We start from the raw sequence: 25,538 nt of genomic DNA, 5'->3' as shown, positions 1-25,538 counted from the left end.
GTGCAGTGACTAGCGTCACGTGAAGAGGGCTAGCCATGCGGGAACACGTCACGTGAAGAGGGCTAGCCATGCGGGAACACGTGACGTGAAGAGGGCTAGCCATGCGGGAACACGTGACGTGAAGAGGGCGAGCCATGCGGGAACACGTGATGTAGAGCTGTGAGCTAGCGCGCGTAACACCTATGTCCTGGGTCACGTGCTGGGGGAGCGCCCCCCCTCGGCCTCCGGCCCCTATCACGTGATGGCTCCGCGCCCAGGCCGGCCTCAGCGCGCGGCTCCTTCCGCCTGCGGCTGACAGGCGCCCCTCCCCCCGGAGCTGGGCCCGGAGCCGGAGCCGGAGCAGCCATGGCGAGCGGCGGCCGGGCGGAGGAGGCGGCGGGGCCCGAGGCGGACGAGGAGGCCATGGAGCGGCTGGCGGCGGCGCTGAGGCAGCGGCTGCGGGGCTGGGAGGCGGCGCTGGCGGCGGCGCAGCGGCTCCTGGTCTGGGAGAGGCCGCTGCACAGCCTGGTCACGGCCGGCGGGCTCGGGGGGGCCCTGTGGTGAGCGGGGGCGCGGGGGCACCGGGGCGGGGGGTGGGAGGGGGGCTGAGGCCGGGGGGGGGAGGGGCGGGGGGGGTCTGAGACTGGGGCGGGAAAAGGGGGTCTGAGGGGCGGGGGGGGGTCTGAGGCCTGGGGGGGAGGGGCACCGGGGCGGAGGGTGGGAGGGGGGCTGAGGCCGGGGGGAAGGGGCGAGGGGGGTCTGAGACTGGGGCGGGAGAAGGGGGTCTGAGGCGTGGGGGGGGTCTGAGGCCTGGGGGAGGAGGGGCGGGGGGAGGGGGCGAGGGGGATCTGAGGCTGGGGGGGCCAGGGGGGTCTGAGGCTGGGGGGGGTCTGAGGCCTGGGGGGGGGCGAGGGGGATCTGAGGCTGGGGGGGGTCTGAGGCCTGGGGGGGGGGCGAGGGGGATCTGAGGCTGGGGGGGCCAGGGGGGGTTAGGGCGCTGGGGATTTGGGGGCCCCCGCAGTGTGAGCGGGGGAGATCCCCGCTAACTGGCACTAAACGCTGCTAGGGGTGATGCTGATGTCGGGGTCCCTGGTTCCTGCCCAGGTCAGTGTTGCTGTGAGCTGCGGTGCCTGGCCGTTCACACTCTAGCTCTGGAGGGAAGGTGGGTAGGGGAATTCAGCCCCGCAGTGATGCTTCTATTGAAGTGCATTTTCTGAGTTGTTTTGTAAGGATTTCACGCAGTGCTGTTCTCATCTTCCTTGTCTCCTGGTACCTCAGTTGATTGTTCCCATTGGAACGCAATGAAATCTGCACTCCGTAGGACGGAAAGCAGCAGAAACTGCCCAGAAAACCAGATGCTGCATTCAGACTGTTTCTCTGAGGAGATGTGTTACAAATCTTGTCCATTTGTGGAGAGTGGGGCTCTCTGCCTCAATGTAGGTTCTTGTCCCTTCCTCACATATGCCATCTCATGGTGATGCTGCTGTGGTGGGAGAGTTGGAATTCTCTCCGGAGCTTGGTCAGTGCTACTGTACTTGTTCAGGAAAAACTGGTGTTGCTTTAGATCTGGGTGAAACGAGTGTTTTTCACCTTCTCCCTAGGGGACTGAATGCAGTATCACTTCTGCACAGGGACAAGTGCAACCCTGTTGTAGGACAGAAAGAAATGTGGTCCATGGAGTTCTGCACTGTGCCCTGCTGTTGCCCTCTTCTCTAAGGTGCAGCTAGTGGAGCTGTAGATCTCAAACTGCAGCCAGGCTGCATAGCCCAAGATAAGGTATCTTGTGATGTCACTGGGCGTCTCAGAGGGCTGATCCATTTTATATAAATTTAGGGGATCCTTGGAACTCCTGGCAAGTTGTCTATGTGAGTTGGGCAGAGTTCACATGTCCCCAGTTCGAGGCCAATGAGCCAGTTTCCTTTGGCTTCCTGGCCAGTATAAAGCTGGGTGTGAGCAGTTCAGTGCCCAGTTCTATAATTCTCTCACGCATCGATTGCCAGGGTGTATTCTCCTCATGATCTTTAAAGAAATCTACAATTCCTGTTCTGAAGTGCAGATGGAATGTCAAGTGATGTTCTGTAGAACCTCATTACAGAAAAGCGTTTCTAAACACACTTTGGGACGTCTTCCAAGAACCTGGATGGTCTGATGTGAGGGAGGCTTGAGGGGAGACTAAAACAAAGCCTAGAGTGACCCGCTCTCCCCAAAGCATCCTGCAGGCTAAACCCAGGGCAAATCTCATGACTGTCTCAGAGCAGAAAGTGTGTGAGAACAGTGGGTAAAGTGCAAAGCTAGAAAACCATTGTGGGCAGTTGCATGCAGATGTTTACAAGATAATGCGAGCAGGGGAAAGGGAAAGGAAATTGAGTTGCTGCCATACCGCAAAATCATTGCCATGTCTAGCAATGTTAGCAGTAGGTAGAACAGGGGTCAGCAACCTTTCAGAAGTGGTGTGCCGAGTCTTCATTTATTCACTCTAATTTAAGGTTTCGCGTGCCAGTAATGCATTTTAACTTTTTTTAGAAGGTCTTTTTCTATAAGTCTATAATATATAACGAAACTATTGTTGTATGTAAAGTAAATAAGGTTTTTAAAATGTTTAAGAAGCTTCATTTAAAATTAAATAAAATGCAGAGCCCCCCGGACCGGTGGCCAGGACCCGGGCACTGTGAGTGCCGCTGAAAATCAGCTCGCGTGTCACCTTTGGCACACATGCAATAGGTTGCCTACCCCTGAGCTAGAATGATCCAGGGCTGCATTAATGGACGATGCTGCAGGTTAGGATTGAGGTGCATTAGCCAAGCTGTCTTGAGGACTCCAGAATTAATTAATGGTGTCTGTGGGTCACCCTGGAGAGGTGCTGCTAGAGTGGGGTGGTGAGAGCTTATACTACCTTTCCTAGTACAAAGCCTCATCTTTTCTGAGAATTAAAATTCTCCAAAATATTTTTAAAAAACCAAAGTACAAGACTCTTCTCTGTCCCTACTGCATGTGTTTAATAGCTGGTGTGATTGCCATTTTTTAGTTAATCCCAAGAGAAGTGCACAGGGGGAATGTACCTAATGTGGGAGACTGTAAAACATCAACGGTATCGTGAGGCAGGGAGGGAGGATGAAGCAGCAAATACCCTTCACTATGGGAACATCCAAGATGTGTCCATCTAGGAGTTACACTGACCTCTTACCAGCTGGCATCTAGCTTGCATAAAACAGTCCTTTGCATCTGCCCTGGGTATGGAGGTGCAAACCATTGGTAGTAGGGGTCCCAGCATACAGTACTCCATCTTGTCCAAAGAGGAGACCCCTGCGCAGATGTTCTGTCTGTCTAATGCCCCCTTGGTCCATGGGCTACACTTCTGTATTCAAGATGAGGTCAGCCACAGTCCATAACACAGAATTGTGTGGCTTGTGTTTAGCCTGGAGTAACCCTGCTGCTTTCCTTTGACAAGCACAAACAGGCCTCTCCCTGCTACCAGGGAGGTGCCAAGGGGTTCTACAGGATTTGGCCTATGATGATAAAGTGCTTGCTCCTGTTGGCAGCTGTAGCTAATTGGAGCCTCGCCCAGGCATGTTTCTAGTTAAATTAGTGCACTTCATCCCATGGTCACAGTAGGTTAGTAACCCTAGTCATGTTCTGGGCTGGGAGGAGGTGCTACATTCCACCTCGGCCCCTCCACTAATTGATCTCAGTGTTTGGGGACCTTGATCTCTTGCTAAGCCAATAGCTGCTCTGTATTTCTGTCCTGGCACATTCCTTCCATCCCGCCCTGTGCCTGCCTGTTTCCTCCCCCACACTTACAGCAGCAGCATTAACAAATTTGGAGGATGAGTGGCAGAACCAAGCTGTGGACTGGAATGAAAAACATCCTGTTTACTCATGTAAACAGTGAGTCCGTTTTTTTGGCAAAATGTTCAGTCTGTGGTCTTCCAGACAGAAAAGGGCAAAATTGGTCAGAAAATCTTTTTTTTTTTTTTTTTAGATGCCAAAACAATGAACAATTGAATCTAAAATTATGGGAAGAAAAAAGATACTTGACCAGTCACTCATTTAAATCATCTTCTATTACTGTTCCCTCTTCCTTAAAATTACCCACCTGGAAACTTGCATCATATGCATCTCCTTAAATGACTATGAACTAATGTGCTGAATTTAGAGGGTAAATCCAGAGCAGAGCTTTGAAGCTGGAGCTGTGCTGTGACGCTGGTGTGTTTGGGAGACTGATGTATGAGGAAAGATTAAAGGAGCTAAATGTGTCTAGTTTGGCTAAGTAACAATTACAGTGGATTAAAATGGGGTGTGGGACACAGAATGGTTTAATTGCCGCAGGTGGGGGAAGGCCTGAGTATAGTCCCACAGGGGCTATAATTGGAGATTATGAGCTGAAATTCAGAAAAGAGACATTGAAGGTGAACTGTAGGAAAAGCTTCCTGAGCTGGTATGTTTCTAGCCGTAGAATCCTCACCGCAAGGGAAGAGATGGGAACAGTTCTGTCTTGGCCCCACTGAAGGGAAAGGGAGGTTGTTTTGCGTGGCCCTTGATAAGACCTAATCTCTCTTCTGAGCTCTCTAACTTCTGATTCTTTGGTTTACCCTGGAGTTCAGCTCTCTGTCGCTCTGCACGGTGAGATGCGTGCACCTCCTGGTTATCTAGTCTGTATTTCTAGTGCACTTCCCTATTTGAGGTTAGTCTCTTGATAAGTGTTTCTAGCAAGGTGAAGCTAAGTGCGGTTTTGTGCTCCCTGGGCTGAGAGCACTTTCAGCCTGAAAGCATAGTGGGCGAGGAGTGTATCGCTCCCTCTTCAGCCCGTGGCTGGCCCAAGGATGGGGTTGACGGGCTCTGGTTAACCTTTCTTTGCTTGCTGCTGGGAGGTGAGAAACCAAGACGAATGGGGCTGGAGTTGGGGGGGTGGCATGTTTCATGAGCAGCTTTTACTGTTGAATTTATGAAGTGTTGGGAGGAGACAGCCCCTCTAGCTAGGGATGAGCATGGATCTCTGGGGCTGTTGGGTACAGGCCAGAATGTCAGTGAGGGAGACGGAAGAGCCTGGGTTCCAATCCATCTACATCAGGTGAGTGGCAGGGCCACATGCTGCATGTGACCCATGCTCAGATCAGTGGGGGAGAGGACCAGCAAAAGAACTAATGTTTGGAAGCAGATTCTGGATCTGTTTCTGTTGCCATCTGATGCTCTCTGACAATGGTTTAGAAACCGATGTATCATCTGTCACCGCAGTTCTTTTCAAAACTGAGCTGGTCTTCCCAGCGCACCTCCTAAAGAGTCAGTTATAACAATTTGCATGTACAGTGTGTTGCGCTGTGAGGATTTGTACTTGTGCAGCTCTCCTTATTCTACAGTGGGGGAAGGAACTCTGGCACAGAGGGGGAAGTCCGTCTGCCCACAAAGCCGCAGTTATGGATTCATCTTAGTAACAGGGGCTCGCAGCTTTCTTCCCAGTGCACCAGCTAATAACGGCTCTGTTTGGTTTCCCAGGTTGTTTTCCTCCACTTCTCTGCGGCCTCTCTTTCTCCTCAGCATCTCTCTGCTTGGAATTCTCTTGCTGGAGAGGTGGAAGCCCAGGTTCCTGTTTGACTTCTCTGGTAGGTGATGCATATTGCTGTAACTGGGAAATCATGGGATGAGGTTACAACTGCCAGGTCGTGGACAAATGCTGGTATTCCCTGACCGTTATGGGTACTGTAGGTCCCCTCCTTCCCTTCCTTCAGGGCCTTGTTCTGCAGCTACTGTCTCCGTTGCATTGAGAGTGCTCAAATCCACAAACCAGCTTGGGCAGGCTCCTTGGCGGGTTGGAGCGTGTGCAAATAGGAGGCAACGATGGCTGGTGCAGTCAGAATGTCTGTCTGGGGATTGATAGAACTGTTGACAGCCGTTCAGTTTGATGGGGCCTGGCGAGGCCCAGCTAACTTGGATACGCATGTCAAAAGGACAGTGACTGGGGTGGTACAGTGTGTTTCTGCTCAACACTAGGATTATTCTGACTCTGGGTCTCCTCCGCCAATTCAGATGGGAAACTCCTCAGAGCCCAGGTTCTCTGAACCAACGTCACTTTGTTAATCCTTCCTTTTTCTGAACAGAGTTCTTCAGCTTCCAGGGCTCTGTGTCAAACAGTGCGCGGTACTGTCCTTTCCATAGGAACAGCCATCCTGGGTCAGACCAATGGTCCAGCTAGCCCAGTAGCCTGTCTTCCCACAGTGGCCAGTGCCAGATCAGTAGGGAGAGTGAACAGAACAGGGCAATTAGCGAGTGATCCATCCACTCTTGTCCAGTCCCAGTGTCTGACAGTCAGAGGTTTAGGGACACCCAGAGCATGGCGTTGTTACCTTTACCGTCTTGGCTAATAGCCAGTGCTGGACCTTCCCTCCATGAACTTATCCAATTCTTTTTTGGACCCAGTTATAGTTTTGGCCTTCACAACATCCCCTGGCAATGAGTTCCACAGGTTGACTGTGCGTTGTGTGCAGAAATACTTACGTATGTTTGTTTTAAACCTGCTGCTGGTTAATTTCATTGGGTGACCCTTGGCTCTTCTGTTATGTGAAGAGGTAAATAACACTTCCCTGTTCGCTTTCTCCACATCAGTCATGATTTTATAGATCTCTATCGTATCCCCCCTTAGTTGTCTCTTTTCTAAGCTGAACAGTCCCGGTCATTCATTTTAATCTCTGTTCATACAGAAGCTGTTCCATATCCCTAACTGTTTTTTGTTACTCTCCTCTATCCTTTTTTCAATTATAATACCTCTTTTTTGAGATGGGGTGACCAGAACTTCATGCAGTAGTCAAGGTGCGAGCGTACCATTGATTTATATAGTGGCATTATGATATTTTCTGTCTTATTATCTAGCCTTTTCCTAATGGTTCCTTCTAAACACAATGCAGAGGGTGAGAGGCAGATTCCAGACACGAGTGTACACTGCCAATAACATAACAGTCAAAACCGATGTGCTTATCCCCGGCTGAGTCACAATCACCTCATTGTCGTTATCCAGGAGATAGGCCTGCACTCCATCAGGAACAGTCAAAACTGGATACAGCCATCTCCGGCCGCAACAGGGTAGCGGAGAGGACAATGGCAGTGAACACAGCTGTATGACCTATGGCTAGGTTATTGTATTTGTACGAACCAACGTCTGGCTTCCAGCTAGTAGGTAACAGGGACCATCTTGCACATCTTGGCCAATGTATTATGGGGACTCTGTCAACATCAGACTCAGGCTAGGACTACACTACAATTGCTGCAGCTATGCCGCTGTGGTATAGACACTCGCTGCAGTGACAGAAGAGGTGTCTCCATTGCTGCAATAAATCCACAACCTCGAGAAGCGATGGGTAGGTCACCGGGAGAATTCTACTGGGATAGAGATGTCTATACCAGGGCTAAGGTGGGCTTAACGATGTCTCTCACAGGTGTGGAAAATTCACCCCTGAGCAAGGTAGCTAGGTTGAGCTAAGTTTTAGGTGTACCCCAGGCCTCAGAGTAGCAGCAAGGAAGACTATTCAAACAAGGTGTGATTGGTTGCCATCTAGTTTGAGCTCCTCCTTCAGCTAAATTTATTAAACGAATAGACTTAGGAAACTGTTTTGTACGAGAGGGGGCCCGCGTGTGTGTGTGAGAGAGAGAGAGAGAAAGATGGGCTAGATGTAACCTGCTAGGGTGGTGACTTAAAGAGCTCTCACATGCAGCCCTGATAAGATTATCTAGGCTGTGTAAACATTCTTTCAGTTGTATTAATCTCTTCATTCTTGATGCTGTTTGTTTACTCTGTGCACTTCGTTCAGCTTGGGCAGTGAAACGAGACTGGCCAGTTTCTCGAACACTAGCGTGATGCTGTTTTTCCAACACTGCAGGGAAGAGTTTAAATGTTTAAAATACCCCCCAATCCTCCAAAATGCCTATTTGCATTAGGCTTGTTAAATCCTTTTGTTTACAGAATTCTGGCTGCCCTTTATAATGGTCTTGCAGAGGTGGGAGAGGGGAAGTCTTTTTTCCGTCAAAGACCAGAACTAAAGCCATCACCTTCTCCCCAGGCAAACAGAAAGCAATGCTGGGATAGTTCTAGAACACGAAGCAGTGCGGGAGCCAAAGATTGATCCCATGTCCTTGACTCTCAGTGCCATAGCCTGATGCACATCCGCTGTCCTCTTGTGCTGCCTGTTGCTGGACAGAACTGCTTCTCTCGGAGTTGCTTTCTTCCCCACCGGTTTCATCTAAAACCAGTCCCTGGGCTGCTCTGTCCCCTCGCTGGTCTCTGTGCTGCCAGCAAAGGGCAAATCACCTTCCTGATTTACCCACTTAGGTCACAACCTGGATTTCAGTGTAGTCCATCCTGCAAGGGAAGAGCCATGTTCTGGCACCAAGGGGCCTCCTAGTGCGATGTGCCACAGCTGAGCGAGTAACGGCTCTTGTCGGAGTCTGGCCTCCCGTTCAAACACCGAATGGCAGCCTGCGAGCTTCATGCTTCGTATTTCCTGCAGAGCAAGAAACGGGTCAGTACGGCACCTGGAAGAGTTTCGACATATATACACACACTCCTCAAAACCAGTAGGTCTCAGTCTGGAGCATCATGGGAGACTGAACGTCCTCAGTAATTCCACTTGTGGATGAAAGCTGGTACGAAACATCAGCTTTTATTCTTCAGTGACTCACCCGTCACAGTCATGGACCACAACATGAGCACAGAGAAGCACAGCATGTTAGGAGTCGTATCCGAATGGAATGGGTGCATGCTGTGCTCTGTAGCCATGTACCTACGCCAAACATAGCCACTTCCCCTTCTTTCCATTCAAAACTAACTCTTGGAATGTCCCAGTAACACGAAGGTGCTTCCTGCAATGAGGATCAAATAAGGATCATTACTGGAGCACTGTACGAAACCGAGAGAGACACTTGCCCCGAGGATCTTGTGGTCTGTTAGACCAAACACGCTGGAACCACAATCCGCTGGCTGACCAGACAGCAGGTAGAGCCGGAGGAGGTGCAGATCATTCCCACGTTCTTTTTTTTGTCTTGATATTTAAACTCTATGCGTAAGTGTACAAGGAGGGATTTGAATAGAGTACGTGACTGGCTGGGAGTAGGAGGAGCTGCATCTGGGGGTTAACACCTCTGCCTCCACCCATGAAGTTCACTTCTCCCAGGGTCCAGCTCTTCTTGTGACTGGAAAACCCCTCAAGTCACACTCCAGCACCAGGGTGGAGGCTTGGCTCAGTAGCTGCATTCTGTATGGACAATAACTGGGACACAAATGAATGCCTGGTGCTCTTTTAAAAAGGGGACCTGCTTTCTAGCCGAGTTTGCACTGGGAATTTCTAAGAGCTGAGAACCGCAGGCGCCATCACCTGACCTGAATACTGGCAGTCGCGTCTCTTAGATGCAATCTGGTGTGTCAAGCTGTGTTTACACTGGGTTGTAGATGTATATAAATGTTTATCGTGAAATGTCAGCAGACATTACTGTTCTGGACAGATGTTTAAGGCCAGCTGGCTGTCCTGAATACACTCTCTAACTTCCCACTGATTTAAGTGGGATGATGGCGGATGATAGCTCAGTAAGGAGAGTGGGGATTTAAAAACTTGCTCATTTGAGTGGTCCCAGCTCCTGTGTGAAGCTCTCTCCAGCTTTGTGGAGAATGTAATCCTTCTCTAGGCTCTGCACTGCATCGGGGTGGGCAGCACGCAGACTGTGCTTCTGTAAGAAGGGATGGAAACTACAGCGGACCCTCGCTAGAACGTGCGTCTGTATAGCGCGAATTCGCTTATAGCGTGGGAATCCCAAATTTAATTACCTTAATTGGAATCCGTAGGAACACGGGACCGCGCATGGATCCAAAATCCCGCATTCTAGCGAGGGTCTGGTGTACTAATTTTAAACGAGAGCTTGAATTTGCCAAATATGGCAATATCTGCAGAAGATCCTAACTCTGTGCGACGTGCTGATTGTTCTCTACCAGTGGATTTCGGTTGCGCTCTGGTCGGCTGCGGTAGACACCCAAAATGTGCTGCCGTTCTGCATCTCCCAGAGCCACCATTGATTTGGAGCTGATTTCAAAATCATTTGGAGTCAGCAGTTCTGGAAGGAGTCTTCTCATTCCCTCTGTGACACCCTGCCCCCCAATATTCACCACAGTCATGTGGCACCCCAGGGGGAACCTGTCACACCCTCCATTGCCATAGATTGGCACTCTACCATTGCTTGTGGCACTGGGGAATTCCACAGCCCTGGTGCTATGCCTCAGGAAATAGGACAGGTGGCAGCGCACTATCACTTGTACAATAACCGTGCAGGCGCTACCACCTAATGCAGCAAACAACAAAAAATGCCGGTGCCAAACACAACTTCCAGAGCGATCTTGGCATAGTGCAGGTGGCAGCTGCACCTCCGAGAGCTGGATTTCTCTGTGCTGATGCAGCAGCACCTTTGAGACGTCTCAGCATGGAGATGGGATAGACAGCAAGCGTTTTTGCTTCCACTACAAGAGAGAGGTAGACGCCCAGCACAGCAAAACGGCTGAATGAATGATGCTTACATCTCATGCTGTGGCAGAAAAACCATGGCTCTCGGTGTGTGACCGCTGAGCTGATCAAATAGCCGCCAGAATGCAGACCGGCAAGGAGAGTGACGGGACAGTTGACAGGGCTGATTACAGGAATCTGGGTCACAGACTGAAAGGATTGCCTCCTCGCCTCTGCACGCTGTCTCCCGCTCCAGTGCACCGCTCAGGAGCCTGTCAGTTTGGCACTTACAGCAAAGGGAAGAGTTTGACTGACTTGCCCACCGCTGTCATTGCTAGGGACAGTGTACAGCAAACAAATCTGTTAAAGAACAGCTTCCATCTCTGCGTCAAGACCACTTGAGAGAGTTAAGTCTGAGAAGTCCAAGTCTCACTTAGCATTCACCACGGGGAAGAATGCTTGTTTCCTTTTTGCATCTCACTCGGCTGGGGAGTGAGACCAGGGGCGGCTCCGGGCACCAGTGCAGCAAGCCACAGGGGGCGGCCTGCCGGTTGCTGTGAGGGTGGCAGACAGGCAGTCTTCGGCGGCATGCTTGTGGGAAGTCCGTCGGTGCCACAGTTTCAGCGGCAATTCGGCGGCGGGTACACCGAAGGCGCAGGACCGGCAGATCACCCACAGAAATGCCGCCGAATCCGTGCGACCAGCGGACTGCCCGCCGGCGTGGTGCCGAAGGCCGCCTGACTGCCGTGCTTGGGGCGGCAAAAAACATAGAGCCGCCCCTGAGTGAGACTGGACTAGACCAGCCACTTCCACTTCCTGGTTGACAAGACTCCAGGGAGAGATTCCAAAGCCTTTCTGTTCATACAGGGTTTGGGAACCTGTGTTTTGCATACAGCTTGAATTCCAGGCCTAAATTCGGCTGACAACGGCCCTTTATTTGTATTGCACTTTTTGGATGTTTGAGGGAAAAAATCCCGTCGGGGTTTGGAATTGTGCAAGCATCAGGAAATGCCTTCAGCGCTGCACAGAAGCCCTGCTTCGTTGTCCCTGAGTCTGTGTCCCAAACTGGGCTGGAGAGATGTCTCGGGCAGTCAGCATTTGTCAGATTCCCGAGCCCTCCAGTAGCCTGACTTGCATCAGTACAGTGGGGCCCTGGGCACCTTGGTAGGACAAATAGTAAATAATGTCGATTTCCCAGTGGGGTCAGTGCCGCCAGCAGGACATAGTTACACCCAGGAACCCGCAACTCATGAATTATACAGCAGGTCTGTGCTATTTGGTACCCAGTTGCATGCTAAAAACACCCCCCTCCCTGCAAACATCCTGCCATGACTTGCAGAGAGGAGCCTACTCGGAACACTCTCCACAGAGGACTCTAGGGTGGCAGGTGCTAACGGAAATGCAGCACGTAGCTGACAGCCCAGGGCATCCTAGGAACCGTGTTCAGGGACTTCGCTGTTCGGTTTTCAAACAGCCTCTGAGCTCCTATGTTGCCCAGCTCGGGAGCTCATTGGTGCCTTGTGAGGAGTTCAGGGGACGCACCTGAGAGTGCAGCTGCTCCCGTCTTTAATACGGGCTTGCAGCCTGTGGAAGCGACAGGCCCAGCATTCAGGACTCCAGGTCAGTCTGTATTGGAATCTGTGGCCTGACTGCGTTTCCTGCTGGGGTCTGAGACAAGCGCAGCCACTGGCCCCATTAGAGACCTCTGGGGGCTGAATCTGGGCTGTGTGCAATGTTCAGCCACTCTGGTGTTGAAAGCGAACCTTTACCAGGAAGCGTTCCCGCTTCTCTCTGCACGTAAACACGTACAAACCCAACAGCCAACTCTAGCCTGGTTCCTACGTGCAGGGAGATCCTTGGCTAATTCTCTGCTCAGCTCCTAGCAATTAAGCTGTCGTGTCTTATTTTTCACTTGGCTAACGAGTCTCTCTTGCTCTGTCCCTACAGCGCAGCCCTCGGAGGAGCCGGGAGGGGACAGGTAGGCTCGCTTGTGCCCTCTGAGGACAGGGGGCAGCGGGGGTGGTGAGGTCAGCGTGGTGATCTTGTCTGTCCTTCTCTCTGCCTGGCCCCCCTCCTTTGCCCATGCTCAGGATTGCTCCCCACTCACACTGCAGTGTGTTTGTGAGCATGGTTCCTGAAATACCTGTTCTTTAGCTGACACACAGCAGGGTTTGCAATGCTCCCGCAGTGGCAGCCATTGGCTTCATTTGCGCAGGAACAGCATTTTGAGATTCCAGGAAACCTTGATCCCCTTCAGATGTCTGCGTGCGTCTGGCACTTGGAATGTCCAGGATTTTTCCCTGACGCTCAGGCAAAGCAGATCTGTCCCAAGCTATTTTAAGAATCCCCAGAGAGAAGGAAATCCCTGGGATTGGCTTTTGTAGAGTACATGCACCACCTGTAATTGCATGCTTCCGGCCCCCAGTGCTTAGCCATTGGTTATGGGCAGCACGGTCACCCAGCATTGCAGGGCGTTTGTTACCCAGGACTGGCTGCTAGGAGCTCCCTGAGGTTTAATCCCAGCTCTGATGGTTTCGCCTCTTGACCTGTGACATGGGGATGTTGCTATTTGCAAGGAGGTGCTGTGTTTTGCAGCAAGGTGCCTGGGCCCCTGCTCTTTCAGCATGGTTCAGCTGTCCCTCGTCAGACCCTGTTTGAGGTTGGAGTAGGGTGGGCAAAGCAGAGAGGCGTCATTAGTGAAGTTAAATTTGAGATGCACCCCAGTATTATGAAGCCCGGGATAGGGAGCCCTGTTCCCTATGGCTGCTGTACCCCCAAGTGAAGTGGGGTGCGTTGAAGGTTTGTCCTCTTACACTGGTATCTGTTTCTCTAGTGAGAGCGTGACAGCCGGAGCACAGCCCCATCTCCTCAGCGTCCCCGAGCTGTGCTACTGCCTGGCGGAGAGCTGGGTCACCTTCCGGTTGTACCTGCTGGAGCTGCTACAGTACAAGAGGCAAAACCCTGCCAAGGTAACTTGGGCCATGCCACTCCCCCTCTGCTGGAGGTGTTCCTCTTGTAGTCAGGGGCTCCTCAGATGACCTGGGGGGTGGGAGGAATCTTAGGGCAAGATTTTCACTGTTCCAGCCCTTCACTGATGATTGCGGGTGTCCTTCTTGCATCCCACCCTGCCCGGACTTCAGGAAAGGGAAGCTTTGCTAACGAATAATTGTGTTCCCAGCACCTGTGAGCTGGGGCCAAGCGTAACCCCTTCTGGGAATGGCCAGCTCTCTGTTCCTTGAGTTATAGTCCGAGTCGGAAGTTCGTCCGATTATGGCTTTTGCCCTGTCGTAGGCTCCGTTCAGCGCTGGAAGCTGTTTTGCAAGCAGCACCCTCAAGCTGCTGTTCTCCACACCCATCGTGCAGTGGTGCTCAGGGCTCCTGAATGCGTGAAAGAATCTGGCATAAACCTAAGGGTTGATGGATGTGCCAGATGTCGTCTGGAGAGGAATTACCTCTTCGTAGCCAGGTCTTGGTCCTGGCCTGTATTAGGTCCTCAACATCACCGAAGATCAATGACATCCACCGAGGCTACCTTTGCAGCAGACTTGGCAGACTCCAGTGCGCTCAAGTTATAGAAACAAGTGGGGTTTTACTATATTTATTTCCACTGCTGGCTATACCCGCTTCTCAGACAGGTGACTCCACAGTTACAATATTCAGCCAGAAGAGGGAGCGAAAGCAACTCAAGACAGATGCCATAAACTTAGTCTGGTGTCCTCTAGTGTTGAGCTTGAATTAGTTAGAAGATGAGACTCCGAGTGCCCCAAACTCTCCTATATGGCTTCCTTTACTTGGCCAACCAGCATTTCCGCTCACGCTGAGCACCGGTCTCTCCAGCCCTGGTCTCTTTGACAGACCTCCAGGACACTAGAACCGTCATCTAACCCGGGAGACGGGCCTGTGCCCCTTGCAAAGAGCAGAAGAGTCTGGGCTGGACGGTCACACACACCCCAACTCCAGATGAGCCATACCAGGGGGTGGGCAGGGCACCCTGGATTGTGAACAAATCATCTAACTGCTCCATGCCTCAGTTTCCCCATCTGGGTAACGGGAGGGACAGTATAGACTCCTCTATACAATGTTAATCTACAAATGAACAGCACTATCTAATGCCTAATTATAATCTATCCTATCTTACTTCCAGGAGGCCTTGTTGAACTTCAGAAGTGAGACAGTTTAGGACATTCCCATAAAGCTTCTTTGGTCGGGGGGCGGAGGGGTGGTCACAGGTTCTTAGGTTTCCCTAGGTCTCATCTACACTAACTTGCTTTTTTGCACTTCACTCGGCTTCCCCCAGGGCTGGGAAGTTTGAGTTCTGACCATTAGTGCCGGGAGCTCAGCACAAATCTAGGCCAGAATAAGCCATTGGGTTGGATCAGGCTTTTGTTTATTAAATTTGCGTTACAATATTTTAAGGTGAGAAATGGCGCCGAGCGCGTCTCTTGCCCCAGCTGCAGGGATGGCGTCTTTGCCTCTTGTCTGTTGTTTTGTTCATCCCTCACCTCTTTGTTTCCCCAGTTCTGTGCGAGGGTCTGTTCGGGGTGCCTGATCCTGGCTATGGTCGGACACTATGTTCCGGGCATAATGATCTCCTCCATCATCTGTGAGTATAAGTGGCCCCTTGGTGTCAACTGAGACTAGTCATGACTTGCCTGAGTCATTTGATACGCTGGTAGAAGTGTGCTCACGATTCTTTCATATCCCACAGCCCATACCAGATAAAGTGAGATGCATAACCCCTCACCTCCCTGCCGCCTCAGGTCATTTGCTAGCATACTGTTTATGTAGGACCTGCAGTGTGATGCAGTACTGCACAAAGCCAGAAGAGGGAGCCACGGTCAACCAGTGAACCCTCTTCCCAGATCTGCACCGTTCTACGTGCTCGGTGATTATATGCAGTGTAGTTGTAGGTGTGTTGGCCATGGTGTTAGAGAGACAAGGTGGGCGAGGTGTTGGTCCAATAAAAGAGATTTCCTCACCCGCCCGGTCTCTCTAACATGCTCAGTGAAGCAGGTGTTCCTGCAGGGAAGCAGAGAAATGCAGTGTCACTCTGAAACTTCAACAGAGAATAAGTCCATGTCTGCCAGGTTTGAAAGGAAAAAATTGCTGGGGAAAGCGAATGTGTATTCAACCTTCCCAAACGTTACGGGCAGCAGGAGGTAAAATCGGAAGGAAATGGAAGTACTTGGCTCTCTTAAGATCGCCCTAAAGAACTTCATTATATAGTCAGAACCACAGTTTGGAAACTTGGAATGCTGATCTGTTTACTCTTCCCCTGCTCCAGTGGCCGTGTTAGCTTATCGGCTCACTCAGGTGTTGGGCACACTGGCTTCCAATTGGGGCACAGCCTTGCTTGTACGTCCTAGGCTGCTGCTGCCCTTTCAGAAGTCGGTCACTTGAATTAACCCCCAGCTATAGCTCCAGCTCCGAGGTCAGGAATGAGGTGTGTGGACTGCGCTACAGAGAGCTCAGGTTTGTAATAGCAGGGGTGTCACAGGGAAGGACTGCTGTGCATTGGCAAAGCTGTTTGTGGATGAAAGGAGCCCTGGAATAATAGGGCGGTGCTGCAGATCAGGAGTGAGGTGCATTGGCAGACCTGTAAGGGGGAAGCCAGTGCCATCAGACTGCCCTTCAGCTGACATGAGGTTCCATTCCTGGTGCTTATGGGCCTGGCTACGGGGAGAATTGCCCTATTGTTCCTTTCCCAGTGTAAGAGCGGCCACAGCGAGTCAGACCAAAGGTCCACCCAGCCCCGTATCCTGTCTCGGACAGTGGCCAATACCAGGTGCTTCACAGCGAATGAACAGAACAGGGCAATTATCAACGATCTATCCCCCCTGTCATCCAGTCCCAGCTTCTGGCCGTCAGAGGTTTTAGGGACACTGGGAGCCTGGGGTTGCACCTCTGGCCATTTTAGTTAAGAGCCATCGATGGACCTATCTTCCAGGAACTTCTCTAGTTCTCTTTTTTTAACCCAGTTATAGTTTTGGCCTTTACAACATCCCCTCGCAGTGAGTTCCACAGGTTGACTGAAGAAGTACTTCCTTATGTTTGTTTTAAACCTGCTGCCTATTCATTTTATTGGGTGACCCCTGGTTCTTGTGTTATGTGAAGGGGTAAATAACACTTCCCAATTCACTCTCTCCACACCAGTCATGATTTTATAGACCTCTGTCATATCCCCTCTTAGTGATCTCTTTTCCAAGATGAACAGACCCAGTCTGTTTGTTCTCTCCTCATATGGAAGCTGTTCTATACCCCTCCTAATTTTTGTTGCCCTTCTCTGCACCTTTCCCAATTCTAGTATATCTTTTGTGTAGCTCAGGTGACTAGAAGTGCCTGCAGTATTCAAGGTGTGGGCGTGCCATGGATTTATATAGTAGTGATGTTGTGATATTTTCTGTCTTACTGACCCCTTTCCGAATGGCTAACGTGTTCCGGGTTCTCTCTGCGTTTCCAGTGCTCAGCATTCTGCTGTGGCCGTTGGTGGTTTACCATGAGCTGATCCAGCGGATGTACACGCGGCTGGAACCTGTCCTGATGAAACTGGACTACAGTATGAAAGCAGAGACCCTGCACCTGAAGCACGAGAAGAGAAGTAAGGCAATGCCTTTTCTCTGTTCTCTCTGCCTTGGCCGGCTGGGAAAACAGCACTGGCAAGTCGGAATCGGTGTGGAACGCCCGAGAAATGGCATCCCCGAGGGAGGGGAGGATAGCGGGGGGAGGGAGGGTCATCCTAGGGGTGATGGGGGGAAACTGAGCAAAGGAAAATGTAGGCTGAGTATTGGGAGTACGGGGAGAGACTGCTTGGCAGTGACCTGTCAAGCAGTGAAAGGGGTTCCTAGGGGGAGGGGTGAGAGCCCCATTACTTGGGATGCTTAACTGGGCCGGGCAGAACTCTAGTGAAGGGGCTGAAGGGAACAAAGCTGGCCTGGGGTGGGGATGGCCTAGACGGGACCCCGCAGCTCCTTCCCTCCCCTTTCCAGGATTCTGAGCCCGGTGCCGCTCGGTGACGTTTCTTCCATTTCCTCACACAGAGCGCCAAGGAAAGAGTGAACCCATGGCTGGCGATGAGCCAATGGCGGAGACCGAGAGTGAGAGCGAGGCGGAGCTGTCTGGCTACTCCCCGGTGGTAAGGGCTGCAGAGGAGCCGTGCGGTAGATAGCCCTCTCCTCCCCACCAGCACCTCCCCAGAGAGCCAGGAACAGAGGGTTGGTCAGAATGCAGCCACACTGGTAACCAGCAGCAGAGCAGTGCAAGTCGGCCCTGGCCTCTGGGCCCTGGCCGGGGTTGGAAAGTCACCAGGGGGTGCTAAGGGAGGGGTGCGAGCTGCCTCTGTGGAGGGGCTGTCACCGAGAGCCTGCTTGTCAGGTGGCCCCGGGAGCAGTGTGGTGGAGTGCAAAGCCCAGGGAGCTGGAGTAAGGCAATGCTCTGCCTGCTCGCCCTGCCCCCTCGAGCCAGTGACTAGAGTAGCCCCGATGGGCTCTGCAGGGAGTCACGCTGCTCCTGTCTCTGCCGGCCTGCAGGCAGCGGTGCTGGTGGTGCAGACGGCTTGCTATTTCCTGGAACCCTGACCACGCCCAGGGTAAAGGGTCATGGAGCTGTTCCCCGCCACTCGCTCTTGCTCAATAGATGGGAGATGTGTAGTCCCGTTTATTTCCACGCTGATGGGGTGATCAGGGCAGGCGTCTGGTTTTGCTGCAGCTGCCAGTGGAAGGAGAAACTGGGCTGGGAGGTGGGAAGCTTTGGGTCACGTGAAAGTATCTGCAGCGCCCTCTGCTGCTGTGTGTATGGATGTCCTTTTTGGCCTGGCCTGTTGGCACTGGTGTGAAAGGGGTCCCTGCCCTTGGCGACAGTGCTGTAGCCACCGCAGGATGGGGGAGAATCCCCTGCTGTGGGGATTTCTAGGGCTCGCAGGAGTTACACCCGTGCTTTCCACTGGGCCCTCCATGTTGGGCGCTGGCAGGACGCAAACCCACCCGCGCTCACTCCAGGAGCAGCACGGGTGAGTCTGTGCCTGGACAGTGTCATGAGGATTCCGCCCAGCCCCCTGCCTGTACAGCGTGAGAACCCGTGTAACAGTTCACCTGGCAGATACCTTCTGCCCCTGTGGCTCCGGTCTGTGCAGGGGAGCTAGCAGGGAGTGCTGCCAGCCGGGCACCCAAAGCTAACTGTCTCCTCTGCTCTCCTCCGCCACAGGTGGATGTGAAGAAGACAGCACTAGCGCTGGCGATTACCGACTCTGAGCTCTCTGATGAGGAGGCTTCCATCCTGGAGAGCGGGGGCTTCTCTGTCTCCAGGGCCACCACCCCGCAGCTGACTGATGTGTCTGAAGGTAATTCCCACCCTCACCCCACGCATTGTCCTGAAACAGCTGTCTGGTAGGAACCGGCCATCACTGTCCCTTCCCCGCCCCTGGAGCTGGGACAGGCCCCTGGAGGGCAGGGGGAGAACCAGGCTGTTTGCAGGGGGAAAGGGCCAGAAGGGAGCCAGGAGACCCTCACTTGGCAGTGAAGGTGGCATGCCCCATCTCCCCCATCACTGGGCTGGGAGTCTGTGTTGTCACTTCTGGAGTTTGAAACTCTCCTAGCCAGGCTGCTAGCCCAGCCCCCGTGGGGATGGGCTGTGTCCAGTTGCTGCCTTGGGCGGGGAGGGAGGCCTTAGCCACAGCACAGCTTGTCATGGCTTCCCCGATATCCATGACTGCTCCAGCTGTCTGATCTCTGCTGCCTGGATGATCCCGCGCCATGCACCACTCTGTAACTCTGGAGAGGGAGGCAGCACGGTCCTCAAAGGCTCTGCCAATGAGCAGAGAGGCAGGCAAGTGCTGACGTGGGCTCTGGTGCCCAAGCTGTGTGTGGCATTGTACAAAACAAAGGCAGAGGCCTTGCCCCGCAGCACTCGCCGGCTCCCATGAGGGCTGTGTGGTGGTGACGACAGGCTCACGGGGCTGGCTGGGTGTGTCCAGGAGGAGTTGTGGGCACTGGGAGTGTAGCTCGTCAGACACGTGGGGGTGGGTTGGAGGAGGGATTGAAAGGGGAGAAGGTGGAAGTGTGACAGGGGCTCTAGGCGTGAACAGGCCCCGTGGCAGGTGGAGGATGGCAAGAAGGGGATGGTCAGGTGAGCCCCCTGCTCCGCACACCCCACATGTGGGGCAGAGTGAAGGGAGGTGGCTCCTAGGCAGGAAGGAGCTGAATTGTGCAGGAGCTTGGATCCAAACCCATGTTCCTTCAAGCACTCGTCTCGTGGAGTGCAGGGCACCCCCTGCTTCCACACTAAGCAGGATGGAGCAGCCCAGGGGGCAAAGATCAGCTGGGGCAGGCAGATGCGCAGCCCGGGCCTAAGGGCCTGGGACTGGAGAGCGGGAGAAGCACCCGAGAGCGGCTGCTAATGCCATTGCCTGGCTGTGCCTTTCAGACCTGGATCAGCAGAGCCTGCACAGTGAGCCGGAGGAGTCCTTCGCCAAGGACCTGGCAGAGTTCCCCTCCGTAGAAGAGTATCATTCCAGAGACCTGGGGCCACAAAGCGACGACGATGCCTTCGGGGTGCCACTGGGCCCTGAGCTTGCCCAGGCTACCCACGAGCTGGACTCTGTGGAGAAGGAGGCTGTGGACTCTCACCTCTCCGTTCTCCATCTAGCTTCTCCTCTCCATTTTGTAAATACGCACTTCAATGGGAACGGGCAAGTGGCGCCGGGCGGCGCAGAGCCGCAGACGGCTGCTGCCCCCGGCCTGGGCATCCGCATCGATGTGCTAAGCGAGGAGATTGTCACCACTGCCATCACCACGGTGGTGCAGAACACCCTCTCGGCCCTGCTGCTCTCCTCTGAAGCTAGTGAGGGGCCCTCCCTCTCCGAGTTCCTCCCCACTGAGCCCGAAGAGAGACTGAACTTCCAGGCGCAGCTGTCGGAGACCGAGGTGGTGGGGACGGAGACTGCAGCTCCCCTGGAGGAGGAGGGGGAAGTGGATGACTTTGAGCTACTGGATCAGAGGGAGCTGGAGCAAATGGATGTAGAGATGGGGCTTGGAGGAGAGCAGGAAGTGCAGGAATCGCCCGTCCCTCCAGTTCCAGCTTCCTCCCAGCTGCCAAAGCCAGAGGATGCAGAGGAGGCGGGGGCAGCGGCGTCTTTGTCTTAGGTCGTCTCTGTCGCCCCCTCTTTCCTCGTCCTCCCTGGAAGGGCGGAAGGATGGACGGACGGACGGACTCCTGCAGTGAGAGATTCGTGTTGACCAGGATGGCAAAACAGCTGTGTTCATTTGCTGTCGGAATAACCCATCCTGCCCAGCCCAGCCTTCCTCAGTCTGAGTGAGGAGAGGAACCAGGCCGCAGCTGTAACCCCAACCCCAGCAAAAGCTTCCTAGTGGTGGTGCAGTATTTTGGTCTGTCTTCTGTTTGCTTTCGTTGTGCACGCAGAGTACTGAGCTAGACGTAGCTGCTGCTATCCCACATCCCCAGCAGGACAGAGGCAAGCGTAGTTTATTGGGTTTTTAAATGGCTAAAAGTGTAAATAATTTTAACTGTCTTTGGTTGAGCTGGATAGGGGGAGGGGAAGGAAATACAGCTCAGATCTCCGGGTGCGGGGAAGAGCAGAGGCAGGCCGCTTCCTACCAGCAAGGAAAAGGTGGGTGGATGCAGGAAGGGGCCTGTGAGGCAGATGGCAGACTGTAGTAGCCTCTCCATCAAACCTAGCGTTGGACATTTCCCTGGGTGTCTGGCCCAGAGACCACTGCTGTGAATGGAGCAACTTCCAAGTCTGGACCAGTTGTTCCTTGACCCGGTTCGCTCCTGTCTTTAACGGAGCGGCACACAGACGGCTCCTCAAACCCTCGTGCTCTAAATAAGCGTGACCAAGCCAGACCCCCGAGTGCCGCTTCCTCTTGTCTAGTGTCTCGCTGTGGCAGCTGGCTGGCTTTCTGGTGGCTTGTGCAGCGGAGAAGCGTCTGATTGTTTTATGGGTGAGACTGTTTTGTGGCTCTAGTCCGAGGGGCTGCGCAGACAGTAATTGTGTGAGAAGGACCCCCCCCCCCAATCTAACTTTTTTGATAACTAAAGGCTGTTTTTAGGCGGTGTTCTGCAATCTCTTACTGCACTTTACATCCCAAGTGCCCCCTCCCACGCCCAAGGCCGGGCCAATACAACTCGCTCTACCACCTCGTCCCTCGTAACCAGTGTCCCTGCTGTGAGCACTTGGCATCTCCGTTCCAGTCCCAGCACAGGATCATTCGCTGCTGCCCGGTGAACCTGCTCCTCCTCTGGCAGGCTGCCCTCGCTGGGTCTGGGAGCTGTCAGGGCAGTGTGAGGGACGGAAGAGCTGCCCCAGATCTTGTCCTCTCAAGCAGGGCCTTTGGAAGCACCTCCCATTCTAGCCCAGTTGGGTCCCCAGCGCTTCCTGGGACTGTCCCAGTGTACACCGTGGACTAGGTTCTGATCTCGCTTCCAGCAGGAGGCTCTGCTCCCTGTATCGCAGCCACAGGCCATCCTAGCTCTAGTCCCTGCCCAGAATGGCTCCTGTTGTGTTCCTGGAGCAGGGAATGGGCGTCCTTGGCCGTAGCTCTGGCAGGGGAACAGGAGAGGCTCTACTGACTCTAAGGGGGGAGCTGTAAACTGACTTGGCAGCTTCTGTGCACAGCCCAGCAGAAATGGCTCAGCCAGCGTGTGACGGCTCAGTTCTGGGCCTGGTCGGGCTAGCTCTGTCCGCACAGACAGCGGAGCACTGCAGGCGTGTGTGCAAAAGGCCTCTGTGAAATGGTGGGCAGTGGAACTTCGGGCTCTGCCTCGGGCATATAGGCCAACACGCCCAAGAGCAAGGCTGCCTGGAGTCCTGCCTGTCGTTGCACCTAGTACGTCCAATCCCTCTCACTTTCGTAACCCCCGTACTGTCTTAATGTACCCCGGGGTCTGGCTGAGACTGCTAAGGGTCTCTGTGTCCTCATTGCACGTAGACCCTGCAGCGTGAGGGCCCTTGGCTAGCGGAAGTGGAGGAGTGGGAATTTTATGTATGTACAGGGCTGTTGCAGCCTCTCCTATCAACTCTTACTTAGGGTGCTGCAGTCAAGAAGCGTATGGAAAGTGAGAGGCTGCCTGCCCGTAGCCACCAGTCCCCGGAATATGGGCCCAGGGAGAGAGTCTGTCTAGCCTGAGTGCAGAGGCAGGATGCCTTGCTGTGCTTCCCTGCCCCCAGCCAGCACTCTCTCTTCCAGAGCTGAGACGGTCAGCTCGTCACGCACCCAGGCGCAGCCCCTTGACTGGATTTCTCATAACTGACAGCAGAGCTTTTAAATTCAGAAAACTCTCCTGAGATCAGAGGGCTGAGATAACCAGGGGATGGGAGCAGAGGCCCAGTGACGTCTTTGCTACCCCCCTTGGGCAGAGCATTTTGGAGAGTTCTCTGGCCCCACGACCGCAGTTGAAGCTGGGCTTCGGCTGTCCCCCTGTATTGTGTGTGCGCTGATCTCCCCCCACCCCCGCCCTTCCCTGTTTGTGTGGGACAGGGCAGACTCCAGAGGCGTTGGTAGCTCTGTCACTGTTTGACTGTTCAAAGCATGGACTAGATGGACACTTCTACACTCTGTATGACTTCCCTGCTCAATGGAACATTCCATGGGCGTGGTGGCTTGTGGGTCTATGAATTCTTTAATGGTGGCCCCTCCTGGCCTCTTTCGAGCTAGGACGATCTGCTTTCAAATCCCAGGTTTGGGAAGCGTTCAATTATTTATTGAGTAGATAATATAGAGGCATTTCCCGAAAACCTCCTCCTAGCCCAATGAATGCCAAACTGGCCCAAATGGAGCCTGTTCTCACCCCCTTTACCACAGCAGTGTAGCCCTAGTAAGCAATGCCCTTCCTCGGAGAACACCATGTCTCATGAGGGTGGCTGCAGTCTGCTTGGATGTAAATTAGATAAGCCCCGGGTAGGCTGCCAAAGCAAAATGTCGGCCTCCTTGTCCTGCATTGCATTGGGAATCCCAGGCGCGGCGCAGCGTCCTGCGGTCTACAGGGTTGTGTGCATGGCCCACGTGGCAGCCGCCCACGTTCAAATGGTGCTAACGTTGTTCCAAAAAGCCCCCGCCAACGTATCCAGTGAACAGGCTGCCACATATCGCTCACCAAGGCATTGTTGCACGGTAGGAGCACAAATGGGTCACAACAATTTGGACCCCAAATTTTCTTTCAGGATGGGGGGAGGGGAAGGGATCTTGTATGCTTGTGCTCATATGCCCACTCTCTCCCTGAGCACTATGTCCGCAAGAGAATTTGAGGCACCAGTGCTGGTAGCCGTGGGTGGCTTTTCATTGCTGGTAGGTCTGCAGGAGACCTGGTAATAAAAATGTGTTAATCTCTTCCTAAGAACATCCAGGAAAAGGGGGAGGGGTCCTTGTAACCAGTGTTCATTCTATGGCTATATTTAAAAGCAAAATGTAGAATTTGTAATAAAAATAAAAACAAAAAAATGTTAGAGGAGAAAGTTCTGGGCAATAAAGTTTGTTGGCTGTATGTGATGGAGTCTTTCTAGCTTGTCTTGCTCTCCTCGTGTGGGGTGCCAGTCTGACATTCAGTGCCAGGCATGGGGGGAGAAATCACTTCTTTTCACCCTGGCGGGAGATGTCTGTACATGCAGAGCAGAGCTAGCAGCGAGGCTCGGATCAGCTGCCGGGTGGTGTGAGCAGGCCCCCCGAGGGAGGTAACGTGTTGGGGTGGGGCAGAGCCGGCTGGCTGCCAGCTTGGATTCTCCTCTCCTGCCCAGCTCACTCATGCTCGGAAAACCCCCTGTCTGGTGCAGTTGCTCAGCCAGCAGCCTTGCAGAGTTGTTGCAATGACAATGAGGAGATGGGTGAATATGGAGGACTCACAGCTGTGACTTTGATGTCTCTGGCTGTCCGTTCAGCATCGCTCTTCTTGGAAACCTCGGCAGCCTCTACTCTGCAGTGGCCTAAGATGCTCTAGTGTCAAGTCCCTCTAGGGTGACCAGATGTCCCGATTTTATAGGGACAGTCCCAATTTTGGGGTCTTTTTCTTATATAAGCTCCTATTACCCCCCACCCCCTGTCCTGATTTTTCACACTTGCTGTCTGGTCACCCCAAGTCCCTCCTTTACTGACACCTCCCCAGTCTTTGACCTCTGCTGGCCAGGAAATCCCCAGGACAGCTGTTACTGTCTGGAATCTGGGCCCTGGGCCTGCTGGGCACAGGCAGGAGCAAGGCTAGAGCTGATGGGATCAGACTCCAGTACTGCAGCCCTCTCCCCTTGCAGCTAAGGGAACCTGGCTAGTTAACTTACAGCGGTAGAGGGGGGGTGGGACCCAGGTGACCTGGATTCTACTAGCTCTGATGGTGGCCTGCTGAGAGATTAGGGCAAGAACAGGTCTCTTCAGGACTGGAGAAGGGCAGCCATAGCCCCCTCTTTAAAAAGTGGAACAAAGAGGACCTGGGGCTTATAGACCAGTCCGCCTGACTTTGATACCTGGAGAGATCCTGGAACAAATGATGAACAGTTTGTATGCACCTTGAGGCTAACCGGTTTAGAAGGAATAGTCAGCATGGCTTTGTCTAGAACAAAGTATGCCAAGCTACCTTGATTTCCTTCTTTGACAGGATACAGGCTTAGGGGAGGGGGGAAGCAGCGGACATCATGTTTTGATGTCAGTAAGTCTCGACACAGTCCCATGTTCTTAGACACAAACAAGGGAAATGCGGTCTAGATTAATTTACTATCAGGTGAACAAGAACAGCAATACTGGGTCAGACCAATGGTCCATCTAGCCCGTGTCCTGTCCCTGGTAGTGGCCAGTGTCAGACGCTTCAGAGGGAATAAACAGGGCATTTAGCAAGAGATCCATTCCTTGTCAACCAGAGCCAGCTTCTTGCAGTCAGAGGTTTAGGGACACTCAGAGCAGGGGGTTTGTCCCTAGCCATTGCTGGACCATCCTCCATGAATTGATCTAATTCTTTTTTAAAACCAGTTACAGTTTTGGCCTTCGCAGCATCCCCTGGCAATGAGTTCCACAGGTTGACTCTGTGTTGTGTGAAGAAATACTCCCTTATGTTTATTGTAAACCTGCTGCTGGTTAATTTAATCAAGTGACCCCTGGT

At 53.1% G+C, this 25,538-nt stretch overlaps 1 protein-coding gene across 2 annotated transcripts; it reads left to right on the top strand.

The window, feature by feature from the left end:
* Nucleotides 1–135: 135 nt before the first annotated feature.
* Nucleotides 136–23,942, top strand: RETREG2 (reticulophagy regulator family member 2). Of its 2 annotated transcripts, none has more exons than XM_065560442.1 (9): nucleotides 136–159; nucleotides 5,470–5,576; nucleotides 12,396–12,426; nucleotides 13,282–13,417; nucleotides 14,967–15,051; nucleotides 16,909–17,046; nucleotides 17,486–17,580; nucleotides 18,648–18,783; nucleotides 19,866–23,942. In XM_065560442.1, the coding sequence occupies exons 5-9, from the start codon at nucleotides 15,006–15,008 to the stop codon at nucleotides 20,582–20,584; spliced, it is 1,134 nt and encodes a 377-aa protein (XP_065416514.1). In that variant the 5' UTR covers nucleotides 136–159; nucleotides 5,470–5,576; nucleotides 12,396–12,426; nucleotides 13,282–13,417; nucleotides 14,967–15,005; the 3' UTR covers nucleotides 20,585–23,942. The 2 variants fall into 2 exon arrangements, with proteins under 2 accessions (XP_065416514.1, XP_065416513.1); XM_065560441.1 differs by lacking the exon at nucleotides 136–159 and adding an exon at nucleotides 182–539.
* The last annotated feature ends 1,596 nt before the right edge of the window (nucleotides 23,943–25,538 follow it).

This window comes from Chrysemys picta, chromosome 11 (genome assembly GCF_011386835.1).
Source record: "Chrysemys picta bellii isolate R12L10 chromosome 11, ASM1138683v2, whole genome shotgun sequence".
Lineage (NCBI taxonomy): Eukaryota > Metazoa > Chordata > Testudines > Emydidae > Chrysemys > Chrysemys picta.
This window is presented reverse-complemented; position numbering and strand designations above follow the sequence as displayed.